The 19,987-nt window shown below is 36.6% G+C and overlaps 1 protein-coding gene across 2 annotated transcripts in view; it reads right to left on the bottom strand.

The window, feature by feature from the left end:
- Positions 1-7,363: 7,363 nt before the first annotated feature.
- Positions 7,364-19,987, bottom strand: part of LOC121872676 (elongation of very long chain fatty acids protein AAEL008004-like) — a 78,058-nt gene continuing 65,434 nt past the window's right edge. For both annotated transcript variants that reach the window (XM_042375652.1, XM_042375651.1), the window contains exons 6-10: positions 18,024-18,080; positions 15,350-15,455; positions 12,426-12,598; positions 11,703-11,831; positions 7,364-11,398 (exon numbers count right to left, since the gene is read on the bottom strand). In XM_042375652.1, the coding sequence (XP_042231586.1) occupies positions 11,051-11,398; positions 11,703-11,831; positions 12,426-12,598; positions 15,350-15,455; positions 18,024-18,080 (813 nt within the window). In that variant the 3' untranslated portion in view covers positions 7,364-11,050. The remainder of the gene's footprint in view (positions 11,399-11,702; positions 11,832-12,425; positions 12,599-15,349; positions 15,456-18,023; positions 18,081-19,987) is intronic.

Here is a 19,987-nt window from a genome sequence, read left to right as displayed (position 1 = left end):
AGAGAGTTGGTTGGTGAGGATGCTCAGAGGAGGACAGCTTGTGGGTCGCCATGCTCGCCGGCGGGAGCGAGGACCGCCAGGCAGCGGCGGAGGAGGTGGTGTAGCTTGCTGCGGCTGTAGCTAGAAGAAGAGGGAGCTGGTTGGTGAGGATGCTCAGAGGAGGACCAGCTTGTGGGTCGCCATGCTCTCCGGCGGGAGCGAGGACCGCCAGGCAGGCGGAGGAGGTGTTGCTTGCTGGTTGGTGTAGGTAGAAAAGAGAGAGGTCACCACGAGGTCAGTTCTTTTATAGCGGAGGTAGGTGTGGGTAGATAGTTGACCCCCGCTCCATGGGCGGCGCTGGTTGACCCAGACCACGAGGCATACACTGTGGAATTCGCGGGGTCGGCTACTCAGCGACAAACAGCATTTGTAGGGTAGAAATCCACTACAATACTCCCTCCTTCCCTCCAGGCGGTGTAGGAGACTTGTTGTCTGCAGGGTTGCATGGCACATGTGAGGCAGAACGGGCGGTGCATACCTCATGTGAAACATAACGGCGATGGCGTGGTTGAGCCGGCCGCTAGATGAGACAACTGTCTAGATACAGAATATCTGTGGGAGTAGAGAGGGAGAAAAAGGGTGTGTGGAGGCAATGAATGTTGTGCTTCCCTCACGGCAGGTACAGAGTCGTCAGATGCGCCTGCTGGGGTGTGTGGGCCTGGGTCAGGAGCAGGGGCTGTGTCACCAGAAGCGGATGAGGGCTCGTGACAGCAGCTGGGTCCACGACAGCAGCAGGGTGCAGGACAGTAGCAGGGGGGTACCTGAGGGAGAAAAGAGGGGTGCGTGGGTCCGCACTCAGACGCATGGGCCACTTCGGGAGCAGGGGCTGCATCAGGAGAAGCGGCAGGGGGTACTGCTGGGCCGGGGGCGGCGTCTGAGGCAGGACGGGTGCGTTGGGGTCAGTAGGACTTGGTGCTTGGGGCAGGAAGAGGAGCAGCTGTCTGCTTAGAGTAGCAGAGCTGCTCTAGGGTGTCTAACCTGCGGTGTAGAGACAGTAGCTGTAGAGACATTGAGCGCTGCTTCTGGGTGGATAAGCCAGTCTTCCATGTTGCTTGAAGACTGGGAGCGTGATCTGTTTCTCCTCCATCCTGTGTGAGTGCGAATCTCCGGGGGTCACCATTTGTGGGGTATGGGTTGGCTGCAAGCATTGAGTAGAGAGAGCTGGTTGGTGAGGATGCTCAGAGGAGGACCAGCAGGTCGCCATGTTCTCCAGCAGGGCAGAATCGCCAGGCAAGCGGAGGAGGTCAATGTTGCTGGCTGGTTGGTGTAGGTAGAAAGGGACAAGGTCACCACAGGTCAGGTCTTAAATAGCGGAGGTAGGCGTGGCTTAGTAGTTGATCTCCGTCATGTAAGGCGTGGTTGACCCTGAACCACGAGGAGGCATACACTGGGGAGTGGCAGGGATCGGCTACTCCAGCGACAAACGTTTGTAGGAAAGAAATCCACTACAGTACAAACTGGATAATTTTGTGATTAAGAAGATTTGTAACCAAGTGAGAAGGTTGGGTCATCTTTCCCTATGACCTGACTACGGACAGCTGCTGTGCTTAGAGGTGGCATGGTCAATTTTTTTTTATTAAGAAGATTAGTAAGGGTCACTGCCTTATGACCGGAACATTGTGGACACCTGCTGTCCCCTAGGGGTGAGTGCAGACTAAGGAGAAATGCTTGACAAGGATAATATATACAGTAGAGGAGAGTGAGATCAGGTCCCTAGGGGACAGCAGGTGTCCACAATCTTCCAGTCACAAGGCAGTGACCCTTACTCATATTCTTTAAAAAAATAAATAAATTACCATGCCATCTCGAAGCACAGCAGCTGTCCGTAGTCAGGTCATAGGGCAAGATGACCCAACCTTCTCTCCTCTACTGTATATATTAGCCTTGTCAAGCATTTCTCCTTCGTCTGTACTCACCCCTGAAGATGTGAATTACACGAAAGCGCTTGGGAACTTCGTGTTTTCTTGTGGTTATCAGCATATACTTGGATCATGCACACCTACAGTGATATATATATATATATATATATATATATATATATATATATATATATATATATATATATATATATATATATATATATATATATATATATATATATATATATATATATATATATATATATAAAATTACTGTCTCTAGAACGACTTGCTCCCTGTCCCGGCCAAGAAAATGCCAACAACATTAAAATTACCCTTAGACATTCTTGGGTACATCCAGGGTGTTATCTGCAAATACAGTAAAACCTCGATTAACCGACCCTGGATTAGCCACTTTCGGATTAACCGTCAATCCCGAACACACACGCACACACCCCACATTTAGTTATTTATTTATTTATTTTTTTACGGGGATTAGCCCACCCGGGCACAGGTCACTGACCCACATTGGGGCCTTGGGGGCGATAATGTAATAATATTAATAATGATAATGATAATAATAATAATAGTAATAGTAATAAAGAACCATAAAGAAATGCAAAAATGAAAAAAAAATCAAGAGTGAGAAACAATGTACCTGTATGTATGTTGTGTTGTCAATAGTAAGAGAAACAATTGAGACCCTGCAATTGTGTGTAAATGAGGCAGAAAGTCAGATCAGCAACCTGGGACTTGGTCACAATTTTTGTGAAGACATATGTTCTTTGACTTTTCCATTTTTTATTCACGGTTTCTGTGCTGGTTCATATTTATTTACTAAAGTGGTTAATGTTTTAAAGCAAATTCTATTGAAATATGAATGGCAAATGAACAAAAATGAATAGAGGGACTAAAATGAGGTAGGTTAGGGAGAGGTACTTTGAAAATGTATGTTTTATTTCCGTAGACTTTATGTACTATTAACCGACCTTTTCGATTATCCGTGTTACTTCTATATGTGTAATTAAATTGAAACAGGTACTGATATATATATATATATATATATATATATATATATATATATATATATATATATATATATATATATATATATATATATATATATATATATATATATATATATATATATATATATATATATATATATATATATATATATATAATAATACAGGGCCGGATTTACCAATAGGCCAAGGGCCCACCGGTATCTGGGGGCTCACTGAAACTAATTGTCGCGCAGCGTGCCAGCGTATAACCTTGTTTCAAGTGTACACCGAGTATTTCATTATACAGTATAATGTATTCACAACCATAAGGGCCCCTGTACAATAAGTATAGGGGTCGGAGTATGGGGCCCCTGTACAATAAGTATAGGCCTGCAGTGGTCTTCAACTGGTGGGCCATGGGGTGGTTCTCAGGTGGGCCACGGACTAGGCCCTATAGTAAAATGAAGAAAATAAGATAAAAAAAAATATATATACATTTTTTAAATGTCCGTGCCCCACCATCGATCTATCTATTTATCTATCTATCTATACATACATATATACTGGAGAGAGAGAATAAAGTTCAAGAAACCTTCAGCGCCTTGACGTGTGAAGGACAGGATCGTTTCACGTTCAGTGCGTGTCAGGGTTACCGTTGATTTGCTGACAGCTCGCTCAGCCAGTCAGTATCTTCTCAGCCTCAGCTCAGTGATATTTTGTATTGTGTACGCGGCACTCATTATTTACTAATGATATTTTACATGTTGCATTAAATGGACTTCAGTGTTATATTACGTGTGTTTTTGTGTCTATTTTTTGTGATATTGGTATCTCTTATAGACTTACACTAATTTTTGGCTTACAGATTATTCTTGGGGATTCTCAGGAGATAAATATGTCGTCCCAAAAAAATATCTGAGTGGCTCACAAAAGAGAAAGTTAAAAGCAGCCAAAGCTGCACAACTGCAATCAGTTCCAAAGCTGCACAACCACAATCAGTTCCAAAGCTGACAACATTTTTTTAAACCAAAAGGAGATTCAGATCCAAGTACCAGTGACAGTAAACCCCAGGGGATGACACAGTAGATGTTCACTTTCATGATTCAGATGACGAAGCGAGGTCAGCCGAGTCACAGTCACAGAGATTAAGTAAATCAGCACCTACAGCAATGGAAGTACCACCTGTGACTGAAGCTTCATCCGATTCATCACAGTTGACTTATAAGAAACATTCTGTGGAACAAGGTGTCAGGGAATGGCTTGTGTATTCTCCAAAAACTGGAGATGTATTTTGTGTTCCATGCAAGCTATTCAGCAAGCAAGTCTCATTGTGACTGCACCTGATGATGATGAATGATACTGGTGATGACAACTCTCAACTCCTGTCTGCGTGACTCAACCTCAAAATCACCCTTCTCCCCCATCAAGTTAAATTCATATTTTTTCCAAGTTAAAGTGTTACATTTACTGTATGATTTCATTATTAGATATGAATGTAACATTTATTTAGACTGTGCTATCCTTTGTGTTAGGCTAACTACTAAATTTTTTCAATTTCGAGTAATCTGCACCTAACCCTATTTTCTCCATAAGCCGTGTTTTTTCTATTGCGCGAATTTCTACAACACGAGGTTTTACAAGAACACGACTATCGCGTTGTAGCAGAACTGACTGTATTCAGATATCATAGCAAGTTATGAATAACACTCTTCAGGCAATGTATACATATAGTATTAGTAAACTATTTAAGATTTTTTTTCATCTAATATATCTCAAATGACAACCCCACTCCAGTACAGGGGAGCAAGTACTCGAGTCAGTTGGGCCAGGACTCACTCACGCACCCCAATTGACATGTGGGGGAGACAGCTGCTCATTGCTCCCAGCATTTCACAACTTTTCTGATGCTTTATCACACTGTCAGCTTTCCAAAAGAATTCACAGCATACAATAATATCTCCGTTTGCCCCAAAGCCAGAATTTTTTGGAAAATTACGGCTTTGGAATATCAGTTGCAAAAGCGTGTACCCTTAAGCCTTCTAACCATACAAGCTAAGGCAAGAAGCCTTTTCGAAAGCCTGAAAGAGCAGGCAGAAGATGAGTGCGACCAAAACTTCACAGCAAGTCATGGTTGGTTCCAAAGGTTCCAAGTGCTGATGTGGGTGCTGCCGAAGCTTTTAAGGAGGAGCTAGATTGTGTCATCGTGGAGGGAAATTATTTGCCTGAGCAAATATTTAATGTGGATGAAACTGGCTTATTCTGGAAACGCATGCCAGAACACACATATTCACAAAAAGGAGAAAACCATGTCGGGATTCAAGGTCCGAATCACATTTCTGTTGGGGGGGAATGTAGCTGGTTTCAAGGTAAAACCTTTCATATATCATTCAGAGAACCCAAGGGCTTTTAAAAATGTCAGCAAGCACACACTGCCCGTGTTTTATCGCAGTAATAAGAAAGAATGGATGACCCTAGCACTGTTTGAGGATTGGTTCCTGAGTTTTCATTCCACGAGCCACCGAGTATTGTCTGCAACAAGGGTTTGTGGTGTTCAAGATTTTATGAATTTTAGATAATGCTCCAGGACACCGACCTCACCTGGACGACCTGCACCCTGATGTTAAGGTAGTCTACATTCCACCTAACACTACCTCTATCATCCAACCCTTGGATCAAGGTGCTATTGCTGCTTTTAAAGCGAATTATTTACGTACGAGCTTCGCTCAGGCTGTTGCTGCTACTGAAGGTGAGAAAACGCTCAGAGAGTTTTGGAAAGACAACAACATTTTGCAATGTATAAGGTACATAGCTGCAGCATGGGATGAGGTTACAGGTCAGTGCATGAATGGAATATGGAAGGAGGTCCTGAAAAGATATGTGAACAGTTTCAAAAGATTTAATGAAGATGAAGCAATTTCTGAGATTAGTAACAAGATAGTGGAATTGGGTAAACAGCTGGAGTTAGAAATTGATAATGAAGATGTTGAGCAGTTGGTTGAAAGTGCAGCAGAAGAGCTAAGTAACGAGGATCTTATTGAACTGGATGCACAAAAAATGGCAGAGGAAGAAGAGAAAATATAGAAGAACCTGCACCCCTCAAAAAGTTTTTCAGTGAAACAAATGGTGGAGGCATTTGCTACTATTAATAAGGGGATGCAAATGTTTTTAGAAATGGATCAAAATGTTAAGCGTTTTGCAAAAGTTGACAGAATGATCCAAGATGTTTTTGCTTGCTACAGGGAGATTTACAATGAAAAAAAAAGGCAAACTGTGCAGTCTAAATTGGACATATATTTTAAGAAGTCCCCCACTGCTGTCTCCTTATGCCCCACCTCTGCTGCCTCTTCACTCCCAAAGACGATCCAATACCTTCAACACGCAAGTATGTTAACCTGTCTGAAGAAAGCAAAATTGATGACCCACCCAGCCGTCTCCTCCTCTGCTTCATCCAATTAATGTAGTCTCCGTGTTTAATTAAAAAATTATTGAGGCCCCTTGTGCATTCAGCGGACTACATTAAAGGTAAGTGCACAGTAACACTTTATTCATTTGTCATTATTGATTACTTTTACTGTACAGTACATTATTTCATTTTAGATTTTCTATGTATTATTTTCGCTTTTCGAGTTACGACCTGGTCGTCGGTCAGGAACCCCGTCGTAAGTCAAGGAGAGACTGTATACCTGGAAAATTCCAGGGATGGTGGAATTTTTTTTTTCCAGGTATGAGAGATGAAAATCAGGCGCATTTTCCAGAAATTCTAAGACAATTTTTCTGGTACCCAGAAAATTCTGGGGATGGGGAACATTTTTTCCAGGTTTGAGAGATAATGTAATGCAAAATTTCTGGAACTTCTGAGAAAAATTTTCCGTTACCCGGAAAATTTCGGGGACGAGGGATTTTTTCTAGCTTTGAGCATCGTCGTCTCGTTACCCAGAAGTGCTCTGCCCCAATTGTTCCAGCTAAAGGAGATATGTACTTGCAAGCGCGCAAGTAGAGTTAACGGACATGTCATCGTAGAGAAGCACAATGGGAGCACAGAATCGTGTTTTCCCTCTTCCCAGTGAGTCAAGGTATCGCTAAACTGAATTTTGACAAAACTGTTATCGCTAAAGTAAATTAGTGCTAAGCGAGGGATACCTGTACATAGACCTGATATAGAATTTAAATTATTATCACAAAAATTAAACACAAAATAAGGTTATTTGATTTACAGTCCAAAGAAAGAGATATACAAGCCTGTCAGTTTTTTTATAATTTGTCATCCATAAATCTGACCAGGCAATCAACAATACATAAATACATGATATTAATCTAGATATACATTATCAAAAAATTTTAATTTAGAAACCGGTCTGTCAGTATGTATGACAGTAGAAATTAAATGGTTTCTAGGAACACTTGTACTTCAGTGTTGTGCATATAAACTTCAGTAAGGGTTCAATAAAAAACAACGTATACAAAAAATGAACATGTTTGACATATACAAATTATTCTTGTAAAACATTCACTTATGCACTTGAACAACATTTATGCTTGTGAGTCAGTTTATGATGGTAATCCAAAACAGTATAAAATTAAGCAACTGAGACACCACTAACTGAATTTTCACATCCTAATTTTCTCTCATCTGTCCCAAACATATATGACACGAGACGTTAGCTTTGGTCTCCTTGCACTTCTAGCACTGAGTGATCTACCTAGAGGTTGTTTACAGAAGCGTAAAAAATAACTGAAGGAATGGAATGTGAAAAAGTGTAAGAAAAAAAGAAAAAGAAAAAACCTGAGGCGACAGATTTACTTTGATAAGAATACTCCAAACCTACATAACACACAGACAAGAGCTACGTAAGTGAGCATGTTAGATGGGGCACTAATTTGCAAAACATAAGGATGAAGGAGCCACTGTGTACCATGACTTCTCCCCCTCTTCCTTTAACCCTTAAAACCCACATGACATTCCTCAATGTTCACTTGGGCAACCCCGGGTGACAATCCTCTACTTCCTAATTTTCGCGGCATATTTTGAATGTCCAGGCAGGATGAAATATATTGTATTGGATATTTGTTTAATTGGCATTTCAGCTTGTGGAATCTTTGTCTCAAGACTCATGCCTCGTGGTCAGTTACCTGCCAACTATCATGAGGGACGCATGTCCCTCGACCGCTATTCATTAATTTAGAGCTGCCATATTTATTGCTACAATAAACAACAAAATCAATACATAGCTCATCATAAAATGCAAGAACACATAATTTATGTAAAAAAAAATAGCTCCTTCCACACCAAAACCATCCACTGAGTGATGGATACAGTTCAGGCAGTCAACTAGCTGACTCAAAGACATGTGGTCAGGAGGGAACAGTCATGCAGTTATAGTCCAGTAACCCGCCCCAACACGCATTCACTCCCCACGTATGCTCTTCATTTATCTTATTTTATAGTTTTATATTATATTTGCCATATTTCTAAGCCACATTAGAGTATTACAATGATTTTTTTGACAACTTTTAGTTTCATTACAAGTAACAATAAACACAGCAGCCTGGCTGGCAAGTTAGCCTCGCAGTTATAGCCCACCACCTACACACACACACACCCATGCTCTTCATTTTTCCCATTTTATAAATTTTTTTACCTCTAGGCCACATCGTTTATATAGAGTAAGATAAGTATTTTAAAAGAATGTAAACTGTATATCTATTTTTGGGGGCCGAAATATGCCCATGTGGAGGGTCCGGCTGGTCTTACGTCGCTCGGGTTTTAAAGGTTAAACTTAGCTTAGGTATTTACAACCTGTTTGACAATCTTGGGGTTTAAAGTTACACGTATCCAACATGCAATTTTAAGATAATAAATAAAAGGACACTTTAAAAATGGTGAAACAAATTAAATCACAACATTCAATAAACTCTCATACAGACTTGCTACTGTATTTCTTTTTTATAATGCAAGAATAACAAAGTCAGGCGAAGAACTTGGCTGGTCAAGAACAACTCGACTTCTTTGGCAAAATAATATATATTTTTTGAATGCAAATTCTTGTTTTATTGTACTGTACTGTAATAGCATTTTAGCATTCATGGTTAAAGATTTACCTGGGTGACTACTGTGATACAGCAGATGAAACAAAACATGCTCACAAATAATCATACCAACTGCATAGTTAACATTATGCAGATAAATTTTTAAACTGACTTTGTTCTTGCTTGCTTTCCTGATATGTCAAATTTATTCACTGACTGAGACAATATTAATAATTTTGACTTTGTAAACCAGAGTAAATTTTGAAGGAAAAACAAAAATACAATAAAATCACTAAATATGAAGACTGAACTTCTAAATCACATGTATCTTTAGCATAAACATCAAATTAATGTGCACCACTACATTAACTTCTGCACTGAAATGCAACACCAATACTCACATCAACTACAATGGACAAACAACTTATAAGAAAAAATATGAAAAAATTGCAACACATATATTGTCTTTAAAAGTATCAAGAAAACACTTTCCTATGACATTGAAAATTGTCATTATTTTACCACCATGTTCCTATTAAATTTCTTTAACTGCTCTAAGGCACAATTTACATTGTGTTTAACATGTTTCCATGACCATATTCCACAATGAACCAGCAATTATAATATATATTCCTATAATAAAATGTATAAAAATGACTTGAAAAGTGTCATTAACTGAACTAATAAATTTCTGTATACTGTAAAATTTGATTGTTAGTACGATGAATTTGAATGAGAATCATCAAACTTCTTTCTACTAAACACAACAGTTTGGAAATGCCACAAAAAGTGCAGTTTAATCCTTCCAACCTTTAACTACATATCCATATAATTGGTACCCATACTCATCCTGGTTAAAAAAGAAAAAATATTACCTCAACATACACAATATACAAGAAAGAGCAACACTGCTATTTTCATAATTTTACATGAATAAAGCTTTAGGTATTGGAAATGTTTGTAGAATACATGTCATGAGAAACCTTTCTAGAATAATGAAAAAAGGCACCACAGACCTATGAATGGCTTAGAAAGATGATGAAAGTGGAATATGACTCCCCCCCCCCCCATCAACTATCTTCCTTTAACACAGCCATTCCATCCTAGCTTACAATATGTCATGAGTAACAGCTGCAATGGGTAAAATTTTACTATTTGTTTCTCCCCTTGAACTGCAACATTTATATATTACACACTCTTCAGTACCAGGCTGACAACACGAAGCCACTGGCAGTAAACTTCCTATAATTTCCTATATGGGCAAGATTGGCAATCAATAATATTTAGGCTAGTTGACTACTAGTTGTGAATCTGAAAACACAATGACCACCCCTTGTACATGTTCATTATTAAATTTTGAGCATATCTAGCCCAAAACTTAAGAATAAAAAGGTAATTTTGTAACAGCTCCATCATAACCCAACATTTCACCGACAGCATTTAAAATTTACAGATAGAAAATGTCAGATCTTTCTTCTTAATGGTATATCTTATGTATATTTTACCATTCTAGATTTGTGTTTCATTACATTGCAATTCGTTTCCTTTGTAATGCCAACTTTTAGATCTACACAGTGTGATTTACTTTCACTGGGATTAATTTTTACACAGATAAATCCCAACAATGTTTGGGTCAGCATCAGTCAATTAATCTTCTTTGTACATACCACAATTCCCACAAATATTGCATTTTATCTCTAATCAAAACTTTTTAGGTCAAAGTAATATGTCTCCTCCATGCACGGAGAGAAAAAAAAAAAAAAAAAAAACATATTACAGTTTGATCTAAAGAATGAACTTGCAAGACTTGGGTACTGTCAAGTAAGGATGTTATTGCTATGAGCATCCTAAAAAACTAAAATATGACCTGAAAACTTAGATCCAACAGCTCATGGCATGAGATGCACATTACAGAGTATCTGGATTATTGATTATGCTGTACTATTTGACATGCACACTGCTATGGGAGACACCTCAGTGACAGGCACTAATCTGTCACATCAACAGTGCTCTTTAACTGACGCACGCTGGGGAGTGAGAGCTCTCTGTTACACGGGTGAGAGGCGGGGATGCTGGTGAGGACTGGCTTGAGGCGTGAGGTAGTAGAGGCAAGTTGGCTCAGTCCACCACAGAGTCTACATTCATACACATTAGTTTTCGAACTCTGGTACTCATTGAGGGAGAATCAGGAGTTTTGGGGATGTGACCATTAGTTTCTTCTGAATGAACTTCACTGTTGTGGATACTTCCATTGGCATGATTAGCATGACCATTAGCATAGCCATTGGCTACACCATTTGCATGACCATTAGCAAAACCATTTGTCTTTCCATTTGCATGACCATTTGCCTTTCCATTTGCATAGCCATTTGAGACCCCATTGACAAGTTTAGTGATACCATTCGCGAGGCTTCCATTGGCATGACCATTTGACCTTACATATATTGAAGTTCCATTTGCAAATGCCTGCAAATAAATAATTCAATAAATTTACTGAAACATTATACTGTATAGTAATGTATATTTAACTGATGCATTCATATAAGAACCATGTCTAGGAAAGTTTAAAAACATATATTAAATTTGTAATTGCAGCTTAGTATGAGCCGACTTAGATTACAAAATATAAGATGATGCATCTTTAAAGAGGAGTAATTAACATTGTCATTAATGTAGAGTAATTGTAGAATACTGAAACCGAAACTTAAAAAATCTTTGTGAAATACTACATAAATTTGAACAAGATTAGCAACACATCATGTTTATTCACCTTGACTTTGGCAGCTCCCTTTAGGTAGGCTTTAATATAGAAGTCAGAGAACAGGAAGAAGAACATGACAGCATGACCACCAATCCACCACATAAATGCTCGAGGGTAGTTGCACTCAGTGAAGCAAAGCTGCAATTTTAAATCATTTAAATAAATGCTGAATAAATATGTAATCATACAGTAGCTGAAAGTTTAGCTCCTATGCAAACCTAACTTGAATAAACCTCACATTGTAATATATATATATATATATATATATATATATATATATATATATATATATATATATATATATATATATATATATATATATATATATATATATATATATATATATATATATATATATATATATATATATATATATATATATATATATATATATATATATATATATGCTGGGTGATTTCAACACAGTATAAAAATCAAACAAAATTGATCAATATACAGTTCAATACAGTACTAACTGTACTTTTATTTGAACTAAAGTTGTTTTGGGATTTGTTATGAATTTCCTTCAGCAATACATGTTAGGATTCCTGAGACCTAATTATTAAACCCTTTAGACTACTGATTGCACTGAGCTGCCCGAGAAGTGTGTTATCTAAAAAAATTCTTCCAACTATAACTATACGATAGTTCAGTCTGGTAGCAAGAGGTTACACTTCATTATGTTTATATGTGAAATATAAAAATCAAGTCATAATAAATCTCAATATTAACCTGGAAAGCATGACCGAAGATCATGATGAACTGGATCATCTGGAAGTTAGTAAGGTATTTCTTCCACCAAATGTAGCGGCGGTAACGTGGACCCAGGGCAGCCAGCATATAGTATACGTACATGACTATATGCACGAAACTATTGATAAATCCAAAGAAAGTACTATGACCACCTATGAAGGAAAGAATTTGGTATGATTAATTACAATATCATATTTTGGAGTTTACATGAAGCTTTCAGTAAAAAGCACAAACAACATCTCCTAATCAAACATAAAAACTACTAAGGTTGCTGCAAAAACTCAAAACAAAGGAATTTTAAAGATTACAGTACTGTATAGAGAAAGTTAGTAAGTCCCAGAATGACCTACTGGGTATTTAGTTTTTAAAGAAAATTTGACTTTAATACTCATGAGCAAATACTAATTATGGAATTAAATGGATCCTACTAATCTACAATCCTCTTGTTTATATAACATTGAAACAAACAAAATAATATGATTCAACCTTGAAAAAAAATTGCCAAGTCAATTTCTAATTAAAACAAAAGGATCATAACCCTCCCACAGTGAAATAATCTACTCGTCTCATTAAAGAAAACTGACCAAGAAGAAAAACTTCAATACATCTCAGATATAAACAGAAGAATAAGACTGAAATCTGCATAACTGGGAATTCTTTTTAGCCGACTTAGTATACAGGAAACTATGAACAAATAAACCTTCTCTGACTCTATCAACTTTTTACAATCCCATATGAGGGATTTATAGGTGAAGTGATACTATTTGAGGGATTTACAGGTGAAGTGATACTATTTGAGGGATATACAGGTGAAGTGATACAATTTGAAGGATTTATGTTATAGTACAGTGGTCCCTCGGTTAACGAATTAGATCCCATAAGGATTTTCAGTTCGATTAACAAAATCCTTACGACAAACACTTTTTGTTGTGCTCATCAGCTGATCAGCCAGTCCGCCAATACAGTTATCAGTTCTATGTTTACATTCTTTTCCAGTGGAGTAAATATCAAGAAAGTTGGTCTCTTGAACATTTCTGCATTTTTTATATTAAAATTATTGGTCATTCTGAAATTTAGTTAACATATTGATAATATATACAGTACCGGGAACAGTTTTTGTGTGCCCATCAGCTGATTGAATCACCCAACAAAGCTTCTCAGCTTAACATTGTTTACAGTGGAGTGAACATCCAGTTTGTTGGTCTCTAGAATATTTTTGTATTTTTACATTAAAATTATTGGGAATTCTGAAATTTTTTTAACATATTGATAATATACAGTGCAGAAATTATTATGGAACACAAAGAAGGCATTAGAACCAATGCACTCTGTAAAGAATATGGCATGTCATCATCGACTGCCTCTACAATTAGCTGTTTGATATGTAAACAAAGCTGCTGGGAATACAACATACACACCTCAAAGTAAGTTAAAATACAGTATTCTATTGGTTTTTTTTATTTATTATTGTACAGTATACTGTATAGTACAGTACTGTATTTAGTTTATATTCAATGTTTTGTTAATTCTATTACCGGTATACGTACAGTACTTTGTATGTATACTTTTTCTGATAGTTGGAACCAATTACCCAATATCCCATTGAAATAATAGATTCGGTTAACGAAATTTTTGGTTAACAAACGACTCTGTGGAACGAATTGTGTTCGTTAACCGAGGGACCACTGTAAAGACAATATTTACAATACTTTATGTCTACCAGCCCAAAGATCAGATTTTTGCCAACTTTCAAAACCTGAATTGAACCTTTAAACATGTTCAGAAATTCAAATGGGTCAAGGATGTATATAATGTATATCCCCCATCCCCAGGCATGTACTGTATTCATTTCTACTTTTATTAAATCAGTAAGAATGAATGAATGAATGACCGCAAAAGAATGGTGTGTGTTAATGCTCAATTCCCTCCACCCTGCATTTGCTCTTCATAATTATTGAAGTACAGTACATGTACTGTAATATTTATTGTACCTTTAACTTCATTCATTAATACAGGGGGTACTACATTCATATTTGATTTTTCACATTTTGGGATAGTACAGTAATGCAATTCAGTCTTCTTCCCGAGTGAAATCTATTACACTTAACTTAATTCTCTTCCATCCTCATGTTCCACAACAGTCACATTTTACCTATTCTTAAGAGTATTTTCCAACCCACCTATTAATTTAATTATCATAAACAAATGCAGTACAGTATTCTCCCTTCTTGTATAGTACAGGTACTAGTATTTCACACTTCAGTGGCACTTCAAGGCAACATTCTTAAACTACTCACATTCTTTTTCAACACTTTCTAGTTCACCCTCACAAGGCCGCTTTATCTTAATAATTTCTCTAAAAGTTTCAGCAACTTTCTCCCGTCTCCATTCCTCATTTTTTATAGGCCCTTTCTCTCCTCTTTGAGTTTCTTTCTTTTAGCATGAACCTTCCACTTGCTTTTATTAGCACTTCTCCCAAATAATGGTAATACAGTATACTTTTTGTCATTGATGGCTGAAGTTCCAACACAATTACAAAACATATGTAGTTTTCATCACCTTGGAGACAGTTTATTAGCAGGGTCAACCATGCAATCTTGCCCACAAATCTCATCTTACAAAAAGGAAATATTTTTTCTTTTCACCCTCTCAAATTTCTTCCCATGATATTGGTGGGAGGTTGTAAATAAGAGTAGATAAAGACTTTCTCTTCATTTGGTGTCATTCACCCACTCTTACTGCTTCAACAAATGGTATTTTCTGTGTATGTGTCCTCCCACAACAAAGCCCCAGAATATCTACTGTGTCTTGTATATCCCTCTCACTTAATATGACCCAACTTCACGCATCAATGAATTCAGAGAACATGTTCTTTGTAACTCAACAACAGAGCTATACTTTACCTGGGGTAAATTTTACACCAAACCACACACTCATGGGCATACAGCCATGATGAATAACATGAAGTGTTGATACATGCTCAAATTTCTTATGCAGGACAAAGAAAAACTGGAAAAAAGAAAGAATCCAAGGAACAATTAGAAACTGCATTTGCAAACACATACTGTACTTGAAATTTCCCCAAAACCCTTAAAAAATAAAGTTTAATTTCAATATATATACTATACGGTACACATGAAACGCCCATATATATACAAGAAATACAATAAAAATTACAATTGAGAGGTGTGTGCACGTTCTCCCTTTCACGGCCACTCTTCAACTGACCATCTGCCACCACCCTGCAACAGCTAGCCATCATCATCTACACCCATTTTTACCACTCTTATGACACTAAAACAATAAGTACTTAAGAAGTGTAAAAATGCATAAAAGAATTACGGTACGATATATAAGTTTTGATAACGAGTGATTTATTGAGGAGGTGTGCCTGTGTTCTCCCTCTCATAGCTGATGTATCGCTGCTCATTGCCCAATTAGAAGGTTCATGCACACGGTTTAATTTATTCCTTATGATAGGACAATATAGTGAAAATTTAAATATTTGGGTAAACAAATTTTAAGTCATAAATCAGTACTTTACTATACTACAGTATACTGTACTGTACCGTGATCAATATGTTTGCTATAAATGACAACTACCTGTATTCAAGTACAGCTCCTCCCCGACTTACGACGGGGTTTGGAACCCAAATCCAGGTCGTAAGTCGAAAATGCTTAAATAATACATAGAAAATCTAAAATGGGTGTCTCTTTCTTCTGAGAACTCACAAAACTCTCATTTTTAAGCTTACCAGCCATTTTAAAATTAATTACAAATGAAAATTTTGTCAGTACACAGCGCAATCAATGACGTTGGGACTCGAAAATACGTAATTTGACAAAATTTTGGTACGACTGAGGCAGTCGTATGTCCGGGTGGTCGTAAGTTGGGGAGGAGCTGTACAGTTCATTAAAATATCTATGTACAGTGATAGGGGAGTTATGTTCTGGACAAAGTTTTCATCTTGAAATTTCCTGGGATTTTTTTACTCTTTACTTTGAGACGAATTTGGTGTTCTACACATTCTAATAAAGATGCTTCATCCACAAAATATTAAACAATATTAGTCGATTGATTTCAGAGATACTGTATGCTAAACAAGAAAAAAAATTCTGGAGAAGAAGCAAAACAGGTTTTGCTTGCAGGAGATATACCACATTCATATGAAATTCAATTTTTTTTTTTTACTTGGAAACCAGGAAGGCTAAGTTCATGATCTATTATTAATGAGCACTGTGGGGAAACGAGTCAGACCTCTGTTCAGGTATTCATCCACTTGGACAGTACATGTATGCAGGGGTCTGTAACTGTACACTTCCATCATGTTGTAACCCAATGCATGTCTAGTCATCTTGCCAAAGTTAGAACATCAGAATACGATACCACCTGAAGAGCAAGTGTTGAAATTTGGCTAAAAAATTAAATTGCCATAACATCTATGACATTTTTGCAGTGTCCTTGGCACTGTCTATAAAACCACACACTGTGCAGCCAGCAGCAGCAAGAAGGTGCTTGGTGTCTGGGAGCAGTAGTAGTGGTTCACGTCAGGTGCGCATATCACATGACATTTTTTATATTTATACAACGCAGATTTGTTTTCATCAGTTTTCTTACATGTTCTCTTGCATTTTACAAAACTACAGTATGTTTTTCATATTCCTATACAATAATACACTAACTACAGGTTGACAATCCCTTATCCAAAATCCTTGGGGCCAGGGGCATTTCGGATTTCGGAATTTTTTGGTTTTCAGAATGTTTTTATTTTATTTTATTTTTTTTTTAATGTGTATTAGCTCACCCGGGCATAGATCACTGACCCACATCAGGGCCTGGGGGCGAAAATATATTAAAAATTATAATAATAATATATAGGTCTAGGTCGTGTTTCTCACTTTTGATCTTTTTTTTTCATTCTTGTATTTCTTTATTATTATCATTATTATTATTTTATTATTACAGTATTATTGTTATTATTATTAATTTTATTATTATATTTTATTATTATTATTATTATTATTATTATTTTATTTTGGTGTATTTTTATTAACATTTTTATTTACTGTACTATGAATAATTATTATTATTATAATTATTATTACTATTACATTTTCGCCCCCCTGGCCCTGATGTGGGTCAGTGTTCTGTGCCCGGGTGGGCTAATCCCGGTGTATATTTAAAAAAAAAAAAAAAAAATGGCCCCACAAAAAAACTTTCGGTTTTCAGAGCTTTTCGGAATTTCGGATACAGGGTTGTCAACCTGTACTTTTAAATCACAATTGCAATTTAAATATATAAAATGATGTGGAGTGTAAACCACATCTGGGTAGGCTCCTGTAGGGTGAAGCACATGACCCACCAAATTACTGTACAGTACTGCATTGTAATTTGACACCCCTGATGTAAAGTAAGAGAAAGTGACAACAATTTCCAAATAAAAACAGTAGAATATTACCGGGAGCTTAGCTTTAAAAAAATGATACTGCTTTCATAAATAAAGCTGTAGGGTAGAACACAAGAACTTAAAAGTATGGAAATACAGTACAAAAAAGTAAACCGCTTCAAAAACTTACAGTGTCAAAGAACTCTGTGAACTTGGAGAAGTAGTACCACCATGATGCATAGGTCATCTACAGTGAAGGAGATAGGCAATATCAGTAAACCCATCCACATTAAAAATCAATCCATATTCTTGCAATTTTAAATATTTCATGTTGGCATATTTCATTTATTGATGTGCATAGTATTGAAAAGTTTTTATGAATAATTAACGACTGAATTTGAAAAAAAAATCAATATAGTGTATAAACCTGAAGCCATGATGCTAGGTAAAATTTTACTGAAACTAATTGGCAATTATAATTTTTTTTTTACAATAGCGTAAAAAATCAGCAAAGCCTACAAATAATTGCCGGTACCACTTAAAGAACAATAGTGCTGCACCATTAATGTTTTGTATTATTCTGACAGACTAGAATAAACACTACTTACCTCAGTTACTCTGGCAGGGTTCTTGACATCACTTCTGTACTATGAACTCAATTTTGGTCTATTTCTCCATTATACTACCACAGTATAAAATTGCTCAATAATCTATCTTAAATATTACTAGTATGCACAAGCTCAAAAATACTTAAGCTACTGTAAATATGCAATATCTGTGTTGCGGACATAAGCTTTTTGCAAGACATCAAGCACTGTACTCTAACTGCACATATTGTAAGCCTTATAAAGTTAAATGCAAGTAATATCATATAAAGTTATATTAGTTGTGTATACACATGCCACTACAACCGTATAAAGACAGCATAACAACAAGGAAGACAGAGACAAAAGGAAGCACAGAAAATACTAAATTGCATGTTAATACGTACTGTATATGCTACAGTACCATGTAAAAGAAACACACACAATATAGTATACAGGTATATTAAACTAAAATTCCTTGAATCTGGATTTTTGGATCTGGATTTTGCTTCAAACAAAACCTTATAGCCCCCCCCCCCCCACAAGTGTAGCCAAATTAAGTCACTGGTTGTCCATTCTTCATATAGGTTCTCAACTGGCTCAGCCATGTTAATATTGTTATTAATATCCACCCTGTATCTGTGTTTTTCTAACTAAATAAACTGCTTCAATTAAATTCAATTCCACAGTACAGAGTATCAATGAAGGTGTTTGAATGTCTATCACCATGATATTCTCTGTAGCTAAGTTTGAAGTTCCCTTACCAAAGAATACCTGCACAGTACTTCATTATAGTTTCCTGAGAAAGAACTGTGTAACTTGAAAGCAGTATTATGAAATAAGTTCATGTTCAGGTTATAAACTATGAAGTTTTAATGAAGTACTTCTCTTAATGACGGACACTTGTAATGTTTGAAGAGTACAGTATTTGGTCTATAATCATGGGTATTTAACCTCATGCTGTAACCACATGTCATCTCACTCTTCTAAATACCTCCCCTCTTTGAGGATGGACACCAATTACCTATTCAATGAAATTATGTAGTTCTCCCTACCGATCAATGAAAGAATAAAGAGGGTCTTTTACAATTATAAATAAAAGTATATTATGCTCATAAATAATCATTCTTACTTTTAAGTTGCTGTTTATCTTGCTATATTAATAAGACTATGATCATTCAGGAACAAAAAATATTGTGGAACATCATCCTTAACGAAAAGTTGAGCACAAAGGACAATAGGGTGTACAGATACCGAATAGGTTGTTTTATTATTATGGATTAGTTAAGTTAGATTAGAACCACTGCACTATAGGAGAAAACAATGTCAGGACAGTTTGGGTCAAGATGATAAAGAATAGGTAAAGTACACAAGAATATCAAGAACTAAAATAAAAACAAGAATGTACATTTATGCACATAGCAGAAAGACAAGTGTGAACAGCTACATTAAGAGTTTGAAGACTGGAACACCACACTACTAACACCATCTAATGATATGCAGGAGAGAGAGAGAGAGAGAGAGTTATTTGTATTTATATACAGTATGTATACTGTATTACATAATACAG

Source organism: Homarus americanus, unplaced genomic scaffold (genome assembly GCF_018991925.1).
Source record: "Homarus americanus isolate GMGI-L3 unplaced genomic scaffold, GMGI_Hamer_2.0 scaffold39155, whole genome shotgun sequence".
Classification (NCBI taxonomy): Eukaryota; Metazoa; Arthropoda; class Malacostraca; order Decapoda; family Nephropidae; genus Homarus; species Homarus americanus.
Note: the sequence above shows the minus strand (reverse complement) of the source record. Positions and strands in the feature narration are given on the sequence as shown.